General features: G+C 42.9%; 1 protein-coding gene across 1 annotated transcript in view; it reads right to left on the reverse strand.

The window, feature by feature from the left end:
• Positions 1–12,878, reverse strand: part of CAMK1D (calcium/calmodulin dependent protein kinase ID) — a 239,154-nt gene that overhangs the window by 131,031 nt on the left and 95,245 nt on the right. The window contains exon 2 of the mRNA XM_062019992.1: positions 6,396–6,527. Within this exon, the coding sequence (XP_061875976.1) occupies positions 6,396–6,527 (132 nt within the window). The remainder of the gene's footprint in view (positions 1–6,395; positions 6,528–12,878) is intronic.

The following is a 12,878-nucleotide window of genomic DNA, read 5'->3' on the forward strand; positions in this document are numbered from 1 at the left end:
ATGCACAGAGGAGAAAAAAAAAGTAGCAAGTCTGCTTTGTCTATAGGGTAAGCAAAGCATCAGAGAAATAATGTTACCTGACACAGAGATGCAAGGGTTTTTTTTTCTTTTCCTAACCATCCCATTCATTGGTTTTTTTACAGGAAAAAAGAGCTCTTTCTGCTGGGGTGTAAAGAGGTAATTAGCCATTAACCCCTTAAACCTCAATCCCTCAGGTTTTTTGTGCAGTAGCCACACAATCTAATTACCATCACTTGTATGTTAGCACTTAACAACACAGGATCTGAATGTTTCCTCTTCAATTCAGCTGGCCTTGTACTCTATCTGCATGACCTCACACAGAAAAATAATCCCCATAGGAGAGCATTAGTGGGCACCAGTGAAGCTTCTGGACTGGGAAACTGGAGTATGGCAAGGGCTGTATTTTCTGACCCAGAGACAGCTGTGGCTTGAGATGGGTCTGTCCCACAAAGTCACTCATGAATGTTCATCTGAATTAATTAATTAAAAAACAATTTATATTAGAGCACATTAAACTTCTGCATGGCCAATTTTATTCAGAATTAATGTAGCCTTTGATTCTGAGTTAAACTGCACATAGCAGTTTAATAAGAGGTAACTAATGGGCTTCCAAACTAAATTTGGACTAACCTTCCTAGAGACTATTGGGTTAGCCCCAGAGGGAAGAGCCCTTACAGAGACCAGAATCTGGGACAGAGAAGCTTTAGGGAGAGTGTATCAATGGGCTACTGAAAAGGAGAAAAATGGCAGTTTTCAAATTATCCTTTTAGTCTTCTTGTATATCTTGAAAAGAGGTGATTTTTCCACATTTGTTGTCAAGGGTGCCCCCTTTAATGTCAGGCAAAGTGCTGCCTCCTGGATTGGAGCAAGGGGCCCCTTTGACCTGATCTGATTTACAACACCCAGATTTTCGCCCACTGCAGGAAAACTTTTCATGGCTGGTTTTTGTTTAGTTTTAGATGGGTACAGCCTTGACCTCCCAGACTTTGCAGAAGGATGCCTCCTCTCCTCCCTCCCTGCTTCTTATTATAGCAGCAGCTCCTGGCTGGAGGTGCAGGCATATAAGGAGCGAGGCAGCCACCTGGGCATGAATCACTGCCTGAACATTCAGCTCCCCCCCGCCTCCCATCTTCCAAGGAAAGGGGAATGGAAAGCAATGGCAGAATTTTAGCTGACCTGCTAGAAACAGTTCAATCATGCTGTTTAACAGGAAAAATGGCTTCAGTCTGCAATTAGACATGCTCTGATTTGTAATAGGGAATTTAATGATGGATCTCTGAGGATCTTAGGAGAGTGAAGAGGAGGGGGTAAGAGTAGGATATACATAAATAGTTTAGAAATGATTTCTAAAATCCCTGTTCAGCAGAAACTAGCCAAAGCAGAGTATGATTTGCTTGCTAAACAGTATTTGCTTAACAAGACATTTATTTGTGCACATTACTGCTATTAAGTAATCAATACACCTGGGTGCAGGGCTACACGCACAGTTTATTGTTCCTACCCTTGCTTGTTCTGACTCAGCACTCTCTGTATGTTTGTACAGGTATTATTCAGCCAGCAGAAAGTTTTTTGTGATAAACAGCGGTATAGCCAAGAATAAAAAGCAAAAGCCCAAAATCAAATCAGGCGTATTTTTCTCTGACTCCTACAAAGTTGGGGGTTTTTAAACTTAACTAGAAGCTCAGACTGGTGCTTTCCTGCAGTCTAACTCTTTGCACTACGTACTGTCTTCAGGAACTCATCTAACAGACGATTTAGACGATTTATCTTTCAGCGTGTTCACACCTGCACAATTACCATAAGTGGAAGAAATCTCCTCTATTCTACAGCAAACAATGGAAAGGATTGCATCTACCTTTCTGCTCCAAACCAGAAAACGGTTGCTTTCAGAGCAGGTTATGAAACTCCCCATTTATCAGGACAGGAAAAGTTTGTGTCACACAAAGGCAACAATGTACTGTCATTACCCACAGCCAATCAGTTATGAGGGCTGAGAGAGTCCTCTCCTAGAGATCCAGTTTTCTTCCCCAAACAGGTTCTAAGGCATCTCATGTTTTTCCACTGCAAAAATAAATACATTTTAAAGCCTGAAAATGATGCTGCTCAGCTTCTCACTTGATGCTGTAATGAGATCAAATATTTTGCCCTGTGTCCAGTCGGCACACAAAGAGAAGAAACAGCAATCATCGTGCACCTGAACATCACAGAGTCATTTTGGTTGGAAAGATGTTTAAGATCATCAAGCTCAACCACCAAACTCACACTGCCAAGCCCACCACTAAACCATGTCCCTCAGCACCTCAACTACGTGTCCTTTAAGCATCTCCGGGGATGAGGACTCCCATCACCTTCCTGGGCAGCCTGGGACGGCATCTAACAACCCTCTCACTGAAAAAGTTCTTCCAGATCTCCAATCCCAACCTCCCCTGGTGCCATTTCCTCTTGTCCCATCATTCATTAATGGGGAAAAGAGGTGTTACAGAGAGTGGTCACGTCTCCCCCTCAGCCTCCTCTCCAAGCTAAATAAACCCATCTCCCCCAGCCACTTCTCATCAGACTTGTGCTCCAGACCCTTCCCCAGCTCCATTGCCCATCTGTGGACACACTCCAGCACCTCAGTGTCCTTCTTGTAGGGAGGGGCCCAAAGCTGAACACAGCAATGCAGCTGTGGCCTCTACCTGCACCAAGTGCAGAGGGAATCATTCAGGAACTAATGGAAGACATTAAGAAAACTTTCCTCCTGATGCTGTACCAAACACAGGTGCCTGGTGAGACTTTCACTCTGCTCTGAAGCATCCACTAAGGCCTGAGCTCGTTAAGATGAGCTCAACCTACTCACCGATTGCAGTTTAACGAATAACCGTCTAAAATTAGGCACATGCTTAACTGCTTTGTTGGGCTCAGGCTCCTGGATTAACTGCAGACTTAGTCTCTCCTGGCACAGTACTCAACAGTGAGCTCCTTCCCACTCCTTCCCCACCCATCTGAGTCTCTGGGGAATGTTGCCATGGATTTCCACGGGACACAAAAGAGTCCATATTGGAAGAACCCTGTTAAGGTTGCTAGGCGTAAATATTGACTTAACGGCTCTTCCGCCTTTTTTCTTTTTTAAGGACAGATTTCTTGGCCATGGCTGGAAAACTAAAACGATGGAGTATGCATGATTCACTCTGGCACTCACACAAACATGCAGATTAGTTGGCTGGCAGCTCGCTCCTCTGTTAGCAGTACATCGCTTCTAAAATGTGTCATTTTCTTTTGGCAGCAACAGCATCCAAAGCCCACAGACAGAGAGATAAAATCTTATACCTTCCATTTACTTCACATGGGGACCACTGACCTTCCCCAACACAGCACAGTTGATTAATACATCCTGTAGCTTCTTAGTGGAGACACACAGAAGGACTGACAGGACCCTGCGATTGTTTCACACTCAAAGCCCAGCCCAGACACCTCCCTTCCTGCACCCACCCTCCAGGGTCTGCTGACATGAGATGGGGCTGCAAAACAAACTGCAGGTAAAACTTTTCATCTAAAAGCCTTTTGAATAGAGGCTTCTTTCACAAACAATAATATTGAGATAGAAAATAGATATTGTGACAGAAGGTCCCATGAGAAATCAGCAGCAGAAGGGAGAGGGGACCCAAGGGGGTTTTGGTTATGGGATTCCTACTTTCATCATCAGGTTCTGCTTCCTATAGTGCTCCACACAGAGATCTTTAATCCTGATTTTTTAAAAAGTTATTTAATATATAACTTCAACACACTGCATCATTCAAACTCTCCCATATTCATTCTGCCAGATCTGAAGGACTTGGAAGGACTGTTTGGGGGATAAACCTCTACCAGGCAGCCTGAGGGTACAAAGTGTATGTGGTAGTTGTGTGTACCAGTCCTGGACACAATATATGACTGTCTCTAAAAACCTGTTCACTACACTGAGCTCCATGAGTAGCTCACCTGAGAGCTGGCAGAGGCTACAGGAAGTATATTCAGGATTCTCCAGTGGACCCCATTTGACACGCAGCCAGAGGAACTCAAGAAGAGTTGTATTTCACTCAACAGATGTCTGCTAGAAAGCATGTGCCTTGTCAGGAGGAAGGAAAAAATCTCATGTTTGAACAGAGAGAAAGTCCACTGTCAGCAAAGAGATCCTTCTCTAAAGGATCACAGGGAGTTTGCTTGCATTTCATCTAAGCAGGGTGTCCTTCGGTACTTTTATCCTGTCAGCATTTCATACTCCCTCAAAGGCATAATGCAAAACCAGGAAGGAAGACCAAGATCAACACGTGCATATTTATATTTGCTTTGCATCCATCCTCTGTGGCTCTACAGTTCTGTCAAGGACCAGAGGCCAATTCTTCCTGCCAGGCATTCTCCGTGCAGATCCCCTTCAGAAGTGGCAGTTCAGTGCATGGCATATAAAAGCTGTGGCACTTGACAGGGCAGACCAAGGCTCTGGCATCCTACCCACTAACTAGACAACACACAAACTAGCCATTCCCACTCAGTTATAAGCTACCAGAAACAAAAGCAAGGACTCTTAAGATCCCATTGGAGCTTAGCAACAGCTGCTCAAGATCCACTCCATCTCTCTCCAATCTATTTTTACTGGCAGTTTTTGAAGCAGAGAATTCATTGAAGAGAGAAACAGGTTGGTGTCCCCTCTCCCCAGCTATCCGGTTCGTTTTCCAAGCGTTTCCTTGGTGGCACATGTCCGTTATCAAAATAAATACAATGACATACAAAGTTTGTATGAACAACAGCTAAGTAGAAAACATCAGGAGGTAAGAAAAAGGAACAATCTCTCTTAAGGTCCTAACATGCAGAGGACAAGAGACCAAGTTGATCTAATTGTGTAATATTAAGGAATGTTCCACCCACTCACTCTCCTGCCTTTGCAGCTGGAATAGCACAGCCCCGGTGCTGCCTCCTGGTTTCTCAGGAAATTGTTGGCAGAAAACAGAAATGTTTCCTAATACAGAAGCAAGAAATAATCTAAATGATTTCTCCCTTCTGCTAGCTTAGGGTCAAGGCTGATGCAAGGCAATCCTTACTTCATGCCAACATTGCTGCTCTTACGCTCACACGTGAATATCAGGGGGCAAACCCATATAGACAAAGGCTGTTTCAGCTTGCCAGCTATTAGCCATTATTATTTGGTTATGGAGATGGCAATGGTTGAGCTTTATGACATGTTCTCCATAACACTACACAGCAGCCAATGTGCTGCATTTGTCACCTAGACTACATGGTACTGACCTGAAGTGGGTCCAGCAATGGGAAGGCGACTCCAACAAATACTTGGCTGTTTGGAGCCCCTTGTATGTCCCTCTCTCTCAGAAACACACAATCTTAAGGGTTGCAAGGGACTCTGAAATATCATCTAGTCCAACTGATGGCTGAGTTTGCCTTCAAACCTACTCCTTTGGCTTGGCTCTCTGAGCATTTAGTTCAGAAGTATCTAGTTAGGTTTAAAGGTTTAGGATCAGTTTTGTCACATGGTTCTCAGATAATCAGCCATCAGCTTCTACATGACCAAGAGCAGGGGCATGAAGTCCCACTAGGGACAGCAGAGCAGCAGGAATCAGAGAGCCCCAGTCCAATTTAGACTTCAATATAATTGCACTACCTTAAACTTAATGAGATGACAAGATACTTTCAGAAGTTTAAAACATGTTACTTGCACCAGTCTTAAAGTGACCAATATCTTTCCATTTCCTAGAAATAAAGTGAAGGGTGATGAGTTCAGATCCAACTGTCACAAGTCAGGTGAGACAAGTCCAACATCCAGGGCAGAAGATAAGGAATAGATTAGGATCAAGTCTCTAATAACTACACTGAATTCACAGCAGTTCTGAGTTGACGTTTTCTTAGCTGTGTATTCCAGCCACAGTCAGGACAAAAAGGCACACTGTGGGCAACCCTGATAAAAGAGAAGTTGCCTTGGAAAGCCACTTCTAGGAATGGCAAAGGTGCTTCTCCATTGTACGAGCTGCCATCATCTCCTGTAACGATCCACAACATGCCAAATTTGTTTTGGAGCAGTTAGTGTACAAACTGTTTTAGGCTCTTGAAAATTATAGCCCTGCTCTCATGCTCAACTGCTCACATTATAAGTGGAAAAGGTCTTTTTCAGGCATCATACTTTAGCTCCACTCCTGTCCCACTTTGCAGTCATCTTGCTGTATTAATGCAACAGGAAACCAGAGCATTTCTCAAAACATTTTCATCATCATTTAAAGTCAGCTGATCTTGTCTGCCTGTGATGGACTGAACTGCCTGTCAGTCACACTTGTCAATCACTGTTCTTGGTCCTTAAATGCAAGGGTCTAATCAAAGCAAAGAAATGGAAATGAAGGTCTGATACTTACTTTCTCAGGACTGCAATTTCATTCTCTATGCTGCTTTCCTTTCCCTTCAGTGCCTTCTTGGGAATGCACTTGACTGCAAACAGTTTCCCGCTTGCTCTCTCTTCAGCCAGAACAACTTCAGAGAATGCACCCCTGAAAGAAGAAAAGAACATCCCCAATTTTAAGTGGTGCCTTTTCTTTGGCAGTCATTAACTGAAACATAACCATCAAACCTAGTTCTTCTAGTATCTTTTGAGAGCTGCTCTTGTGAATCACTGCAACAGCATTATGAGCATCTTTCTCTGCCTTTACAAACACATGCAGACATTCACACTCATGCAAAACATTAAAGGCTTAGTAAAGTTGTTGTATTTGTTAAAGAATCAGAGTGCAGCAGAGGAATGAGCAAAGTTTGAAAATCAGAAAGTACTATTTCTGCTAATTTGTGCTGGATGGACTATTGTCTGGCTGTTGATTTGATGGATGATGTACGTTTCCCCTTCCTGAAGTTTTAGGATGCTTAATTCACATAGCTGCACAAAGTCTCCAAGATCAAATAATGCACCAGTGCAAAGAAGGCTCCTGCCTCCTCAGTGACCACAGAAGTCAAGACCCTCCTCTCTGGGCCTCCCTGGCAGCCCAGAGCATCTCCTCATCATTGGTTCAACCCTGACTCAGACAGAGAAGCAGCATCAGAATTTCTTTATGTACACAGAGTTATTCCACAACACAAACTCTTGTGTGTAATTGCTAAAGCCAAAGAATCAGATTAAATCACAAGTCCAAATGCTGGCCTTAATAGCAGCCTCCCTATCGTTACCCCAGAGAGGATTACACAAATAAACTTCAGCACAGCAGCCAGCTACTAATTGCCAAGAGTGGGCAATGCCTCTCCTTCACTAGCTTATTCCATAACACTTGGTTTGCACTCTCATTGCTTTCCCCAAAGCATCTGGACTTCACTGGGCAGAAGCCAGGAAAGTGTTACAGTTGGTGCAATATATCCATTTTTTTCTGTTCCCCCAGTTTTCTGACCATTTAAGCATCATTCAGACAATGCTGGTCTGAACTGACCTTTGTCCTGGCATATCGGGGCCACTCTCATCTTCCAGTACTCGCTACTGGTTTAGCAGCAAGGGACTGAGAAAGACAGAGCACTGGCCTGACAGGGAACAGCAAATCTTTGCTCCTAATTCACCAAAACCTCCTCCTGCTCTGTCCAAGAACGATCAGAGCCCAGGGCTTGTCTAACCAGATCACAGACGAAGGATTCACCAGCTGAAGGATCATTTTTTATTCATACAAAATTAAAAGAGCCAGCACAGTTTCCCTGTTTTTTTCCTCTCTCCCATCAGTAGACTGTTCTGCTCTTTTACATAGCTCTTTGTGAAGAAAGCTTGGGAGCAGGCTGGGCAAACCCAACCATGCTCCATCCTGCTCTTAAAACAGTAATCTTTGATTACAGCCCCATTTGGCCACCATCAACTTTCTCTGACTTTCATTCCTCACAACTGCTGCTTATCTAGATGTTTGCAGATAATCAGAAGTGTTTTCTTTCCTGTTCAGGCTCTTCCTTTTTAAGTCATACACTTCAATGACATAATCAACCTCACCAACGGTTCCTGAGTTGCAAAATGACCAAATGAATTATAAGCCAGTGGATAAGCAAAAGGAAGAGGCTGACACTTTCAAAACAAAGTGCCTGCTCACTCAGAAACAGTTTTCTAGTCAGCAGAAATAGGGAAATGGTGATGAGAAGTTTAGGAACAGATGAAAAGACACCTTTGTAAACTTCCATGGCAGATGTTTGACAGCTTGTCTACCTATAGCAGTGACTCTCCCAACCAAGAATGTTTTGCCTCATTTCTACCAAAAAGGATGGACTCTGACCACATTTACGCCATTCCAATTGCCAGAATGATTCACTGCTTTGTGTATAGTCTACCATGGCACGTCAGAGCATCACAGGGTCCACTTTAGAGCCACACAACTGATCCTAAATGGCTTATGCAATCAAGCCACCCAAAGTGTTTTTAAAGACCTATTCTTGGTTTTCCTAGTATCAACAGTCCTAGCCATTTGATTCACCAAAGGGAGTTTTCATCATGACCCTCATGCTTGAGACAGCCAGACCAGAACTACAATATAATCTTTTAACTAGAAACTCCTAAAACCTCTCAGTGCTTACCAAATTTGGTTGCAGACCAGGGTGCTCAGAAACTCCCAGGACTGCTCCCAGTCATGATCCCCTTAAACCTCATCTGCTTAAGCTTTTGACACTGCACTCCACTTGAGCTGTGTCTTGACCAATTTTTTTGCCCTCAGTTAAATGCTGTTAAAGCAGCATATTCATACCAGTGGTTTACTGAGGACACAGCTCTCCCAGTGTTTATGATGTTATAAAAACACAGAAAACTCCCATCCCAAGCTGGATTTCATTGCTGTTCTCAGACAAGAAAATAAAGGAAATCCCTTTATATTCCTATATGCAATAAAGACAGCTTTGGGAAACAGCTCTATGTCAGCTGGCTGCATCATTTTGCTGGATTTCTTTCTCCACTTACCAGGACAGCTATGGGATTCAATGGTTGGCCTCTGTGAATTTAAATGACACTTTTTTTGGAGCTCCAAGATACTCATAAAAACCAATTCCATATCTCCTTAACAACCTTCCTCATTAAAGCGTGAAATAAGCTGAACCTCAGCTAAAGTGTTCACTCACACATCAACCCTGGCCACTGACAGGGTGCCTTTGTATATCGAGTTTTTATATGAGGCCATGGCATGAAATTGCTGGTGCTGGGAAGAGCCTCCAGGCAATGGGGGTGGGGGGAAAACACTGGAGTGGATCTGCCAGGAAGGCAGGAGAGAGATGTGAGGCAGCCTGTAACATCCTGTACACCAGATACACTCCTGTGCTCACAGAGCAAAGGGAAGCAACAAGTCAATGGACAAAAGAAAGACAAGTGAGGTGCTGGAAGGAAAGAGAAGGGTGGGAACAGATGCAGTCAGGGATCAGAGTTAAACATAGACTGGGAGGAACAAATGGTATAGGCCAGGAGGTAAAAAATGGTAGCAGGGAACATCAGCAAGGAAAAGGCAGCAGAGACATTCCTAGAGTCTGCTGGAGTCAGGGGAGAGTCAGAAATAAGAGTGTATAGATGGACAAGCAGTTATCATAATTTCTAACACTGAGATGAATTAATCCAGCCTTAACGAACCAGTCCAGCCCCACTAAACCTTTCTTGACTCACACATGAATAGATAAATACCAGAGAGAAAGTTATAAAGACAAGGATGCTCATTTTCTTGCTAACAGCAATGTATCCTACAGCAAATTCTCCATCTCCTCAAAAAAGTTCCCCAGAAATACCAACCCAGTAGGCTTGATAAAAAAGTTTTCCCCCAGAAAGAATTAATCTGCCCTTGAAAGTCAAGACATTAATGAAAGAGGCAATTTATCTCCAAGAATTTATGACGATTTTAGGGATGTGGTTTAGAGGTAGCTATGGCAGTGTGGGCTAACAGTTGGACACCATGGTCAGCTACACACCTGCAGCTCAGATCAGGCTTTGGATTAACACCCCACTTCTCCTAGGAGGTGCTGCATGGTCTCTATAATGACACGATGTTCTCGAGACCTGTCTTTTGCAACCCATATTCTAATATCTCCACAGTCATAGCACCAAGTCAGAAAGAGATTCAGGAACATTTTAGTGAATGTTGTACTTCCAATTATGAGACTTTATCTGTTTTATCTTCTGTGAAGAACACATGTGAACTGGGATATTTGTTGGTCAATGAAATAACGAGGAAGGTGTTTGGGGAAATATTTGGAGAGTTTTATTCTCCTTTTCTCCAAAAATATGGTCCAAAATCATTTTCACATTCTCATAAATGAAAAAATAAATAGGAAGAATAGGTTAATTGATTAAAATGTATTATTTTAAAGGTGCCTGTAATGGGATATTCCATGGGGAATGAGGTAATCACAACCTTTCCAATAAGCCTGGGGATCCAACCTTCACCTCTCTGAAAAGGGGCTTCAAAACCCTTCAGGAGCTTTTCTTGTCCTGCCTGGAGATGACAGTAAACAGATAAAACAGCATCACTATTTTGAAGAAGTAGGACAGCGGTGGAAATGGGTAGATAAGAAACTTCTGCAAAATTAAACCACCTTGTTACCAGCTGAAATATGTGTGTGGCAACTGAACCTATTTTTGAAACTTTTGACCAGTTACCATTTACCCTAGAGGACCGACTCTTCAAACTTCTCATTAAGGCATGGAATAATTTTATCATCTAGATAATTTTTATATGAATTAGGAACAGCATCAGTGAAAAAAAAAAAGAGGTTAAACAATTTGACCTATCACACTGAGATAATGACAAATGGTTGAGACATTCCAACTCCTCATTGCTTTGCACCCATCTGGACCCATGCAGCATCCTATGAGATGTCAATCTTCTATATTTTTAACTTGTTTAAATTATTTCTCATCTGGTTATTAAATCTTCATTTAAAGATTAGGATTTCAAGATTATCACTGGAATACAAATGGCATTCCCACCCATATAGACTGGATTTTCTACTAGAAAACAGTGGCTGCAAGGCTAGACTATCCTGCAGAGCAAAGCAAAATAAAGGCCAAATAACTTTTTCCTTCATCTGTTTGAACTATAATTCAATATGAACACTTAATTTCTGGAATACAATGAAAACATACACTGTGACAGCAAATCTGTTCTCATTCATCAAAAGAAAAAAAATGCTGTCACAACAATACTGACAAAATGAAGACAAAGAATCGATGGAGGGATAAAACTTAATTTTTCCATTTGCAGAGACCTCCATGTTGAGCACTTTTCCACTGCATTAGCAGGTGCTCCATCATACTAAATCAACAGACATGGCCAGGAAACAGATTTCACATCTTTGGGCTGTGTACAGCTAATGATCTTAATTATGATACAGTTGGTTTTCCGTGTGTACTTTGCCCTAGACAAACTATGGGAAAAAAACAGGGAACAATCATCGTTTGAAAAATATACCACATCCACGGTGAACTTCATGGTGTGATTTACTGAACCAAAGTGAGACCAAGCAAATCAAAGAAGGTCATTTCCATAGCATGGCTTTGGCAACCACACAAAAATTCTGTTCACAATAAAGGGTGATTTAGAACTGCACCACAAACAGAGGCAGGGATGCATGAAAATCTCTTCTCTGGCATTTTTGGAGTTTATCCCATGGTCCTCAAGGAGTTAACTACAGGGATGAGCTCAGACTCTGAGTAACCAGCACATAGCAGGGAGATTCTGGTTCTGCAAACTGGTTTTCTACTAAGCCATTTCTCTGCACAAATCACATTTTATTGTTTTTTATTAAGTTTTCTACTCAGTTGTTCCTGCACACACATCTTCACTCTCCTACATTCCAGTCAGATCCCAACACAAACCCAAACTATGGCTAGAAACAATTCTTTGCACTCCAAAGTCATGTCCACGAATGTCCTGACAGCTGTGTGAAAATGAGTTTACAATGAACTCTTCAATAGCTCAGACATGTCTGAATGCAAAGCTAAAAACCTCAAAGTGTGTTTTACCCAGCCAAGAGCAAAGGAGAAGGATTTTGAGATTGTATCACACATGGTACAGAAGTCAAATATCCCTACACATTCCGAAGACCTGAGTATAAATTTAGGAGAAAAGAAATACACTGCCTAATCTGGTTGCAGTTATCCATTTTTTAGAGGACAAATGCCTTTTCTAGCTGTTTGCACTCATCCAGCACACAGTCCCAACCCTGCAGCCCCTTCTATGGTAATGCTTCCTCCACTTGGGCAGGAGCAGAAGAACTGTGGTCTCTGTATTAACGGTGATGCTTTTAGCTTCACTACACATTTAACTTCCACTAAGGCACCCATCCGTAACTAACAATGCTGTTTTCCACCTTGAGGGCTGGGAAGTGTCTGCTGTAATATCAGACATGGCCCTGCCCTGGGCTGTGTCTGACCCTGGTTCATCTCCTCAGGGCTGGGTCCCACATGCAGTGAGGTCTCCCCTCCCCACAGAGATGCTTGATGCGTGGGGCTGAGGCTGTTTAGTACCCATGATAGATGATCCAACTGTGCCAAAATGCTGTTGGTGTAGCCTAATGGACACTCAAACAACAATGGCAATGGGCAAAAGCACTCTTTGCTGGGTGTTCCTGCAGCAAGAAGTTCCACTGATATGCTTCTCTGTGCCCTGAGCCATTGTCCCAGGACAATATCCTCAGCATTTTCTCCAAGCTAGAAGGTACTTTGAGATGACTGGGGTCTTCTGACAAGCAACTGCTTCCCCACAGCGTGACAGGAGCCTAGGAATCACTATGCCCAGGGATGAGCAGCACACCACCAGCTCCAGACTTCATTTCTCCAGCCACTTTGTTGCTCTCTCTCAGGTAATTTTAAGGAGACAGGAATCATATCAATACATAGATCTCTGCTGGGACTTGTAGCC

Source organism: Colius striatus, chromosome 1 (assembly GCF_028858725.1).
Source record: "Colius striatus isolate bColStr4 chromosome 1, bColStr4.1.hap1, whole genome shotgun sequence".
NCBI lineage: Eukaryota > Metazoa > Chordata > Aves > Coliiformes > Coliidae > Colius > Colius striatus.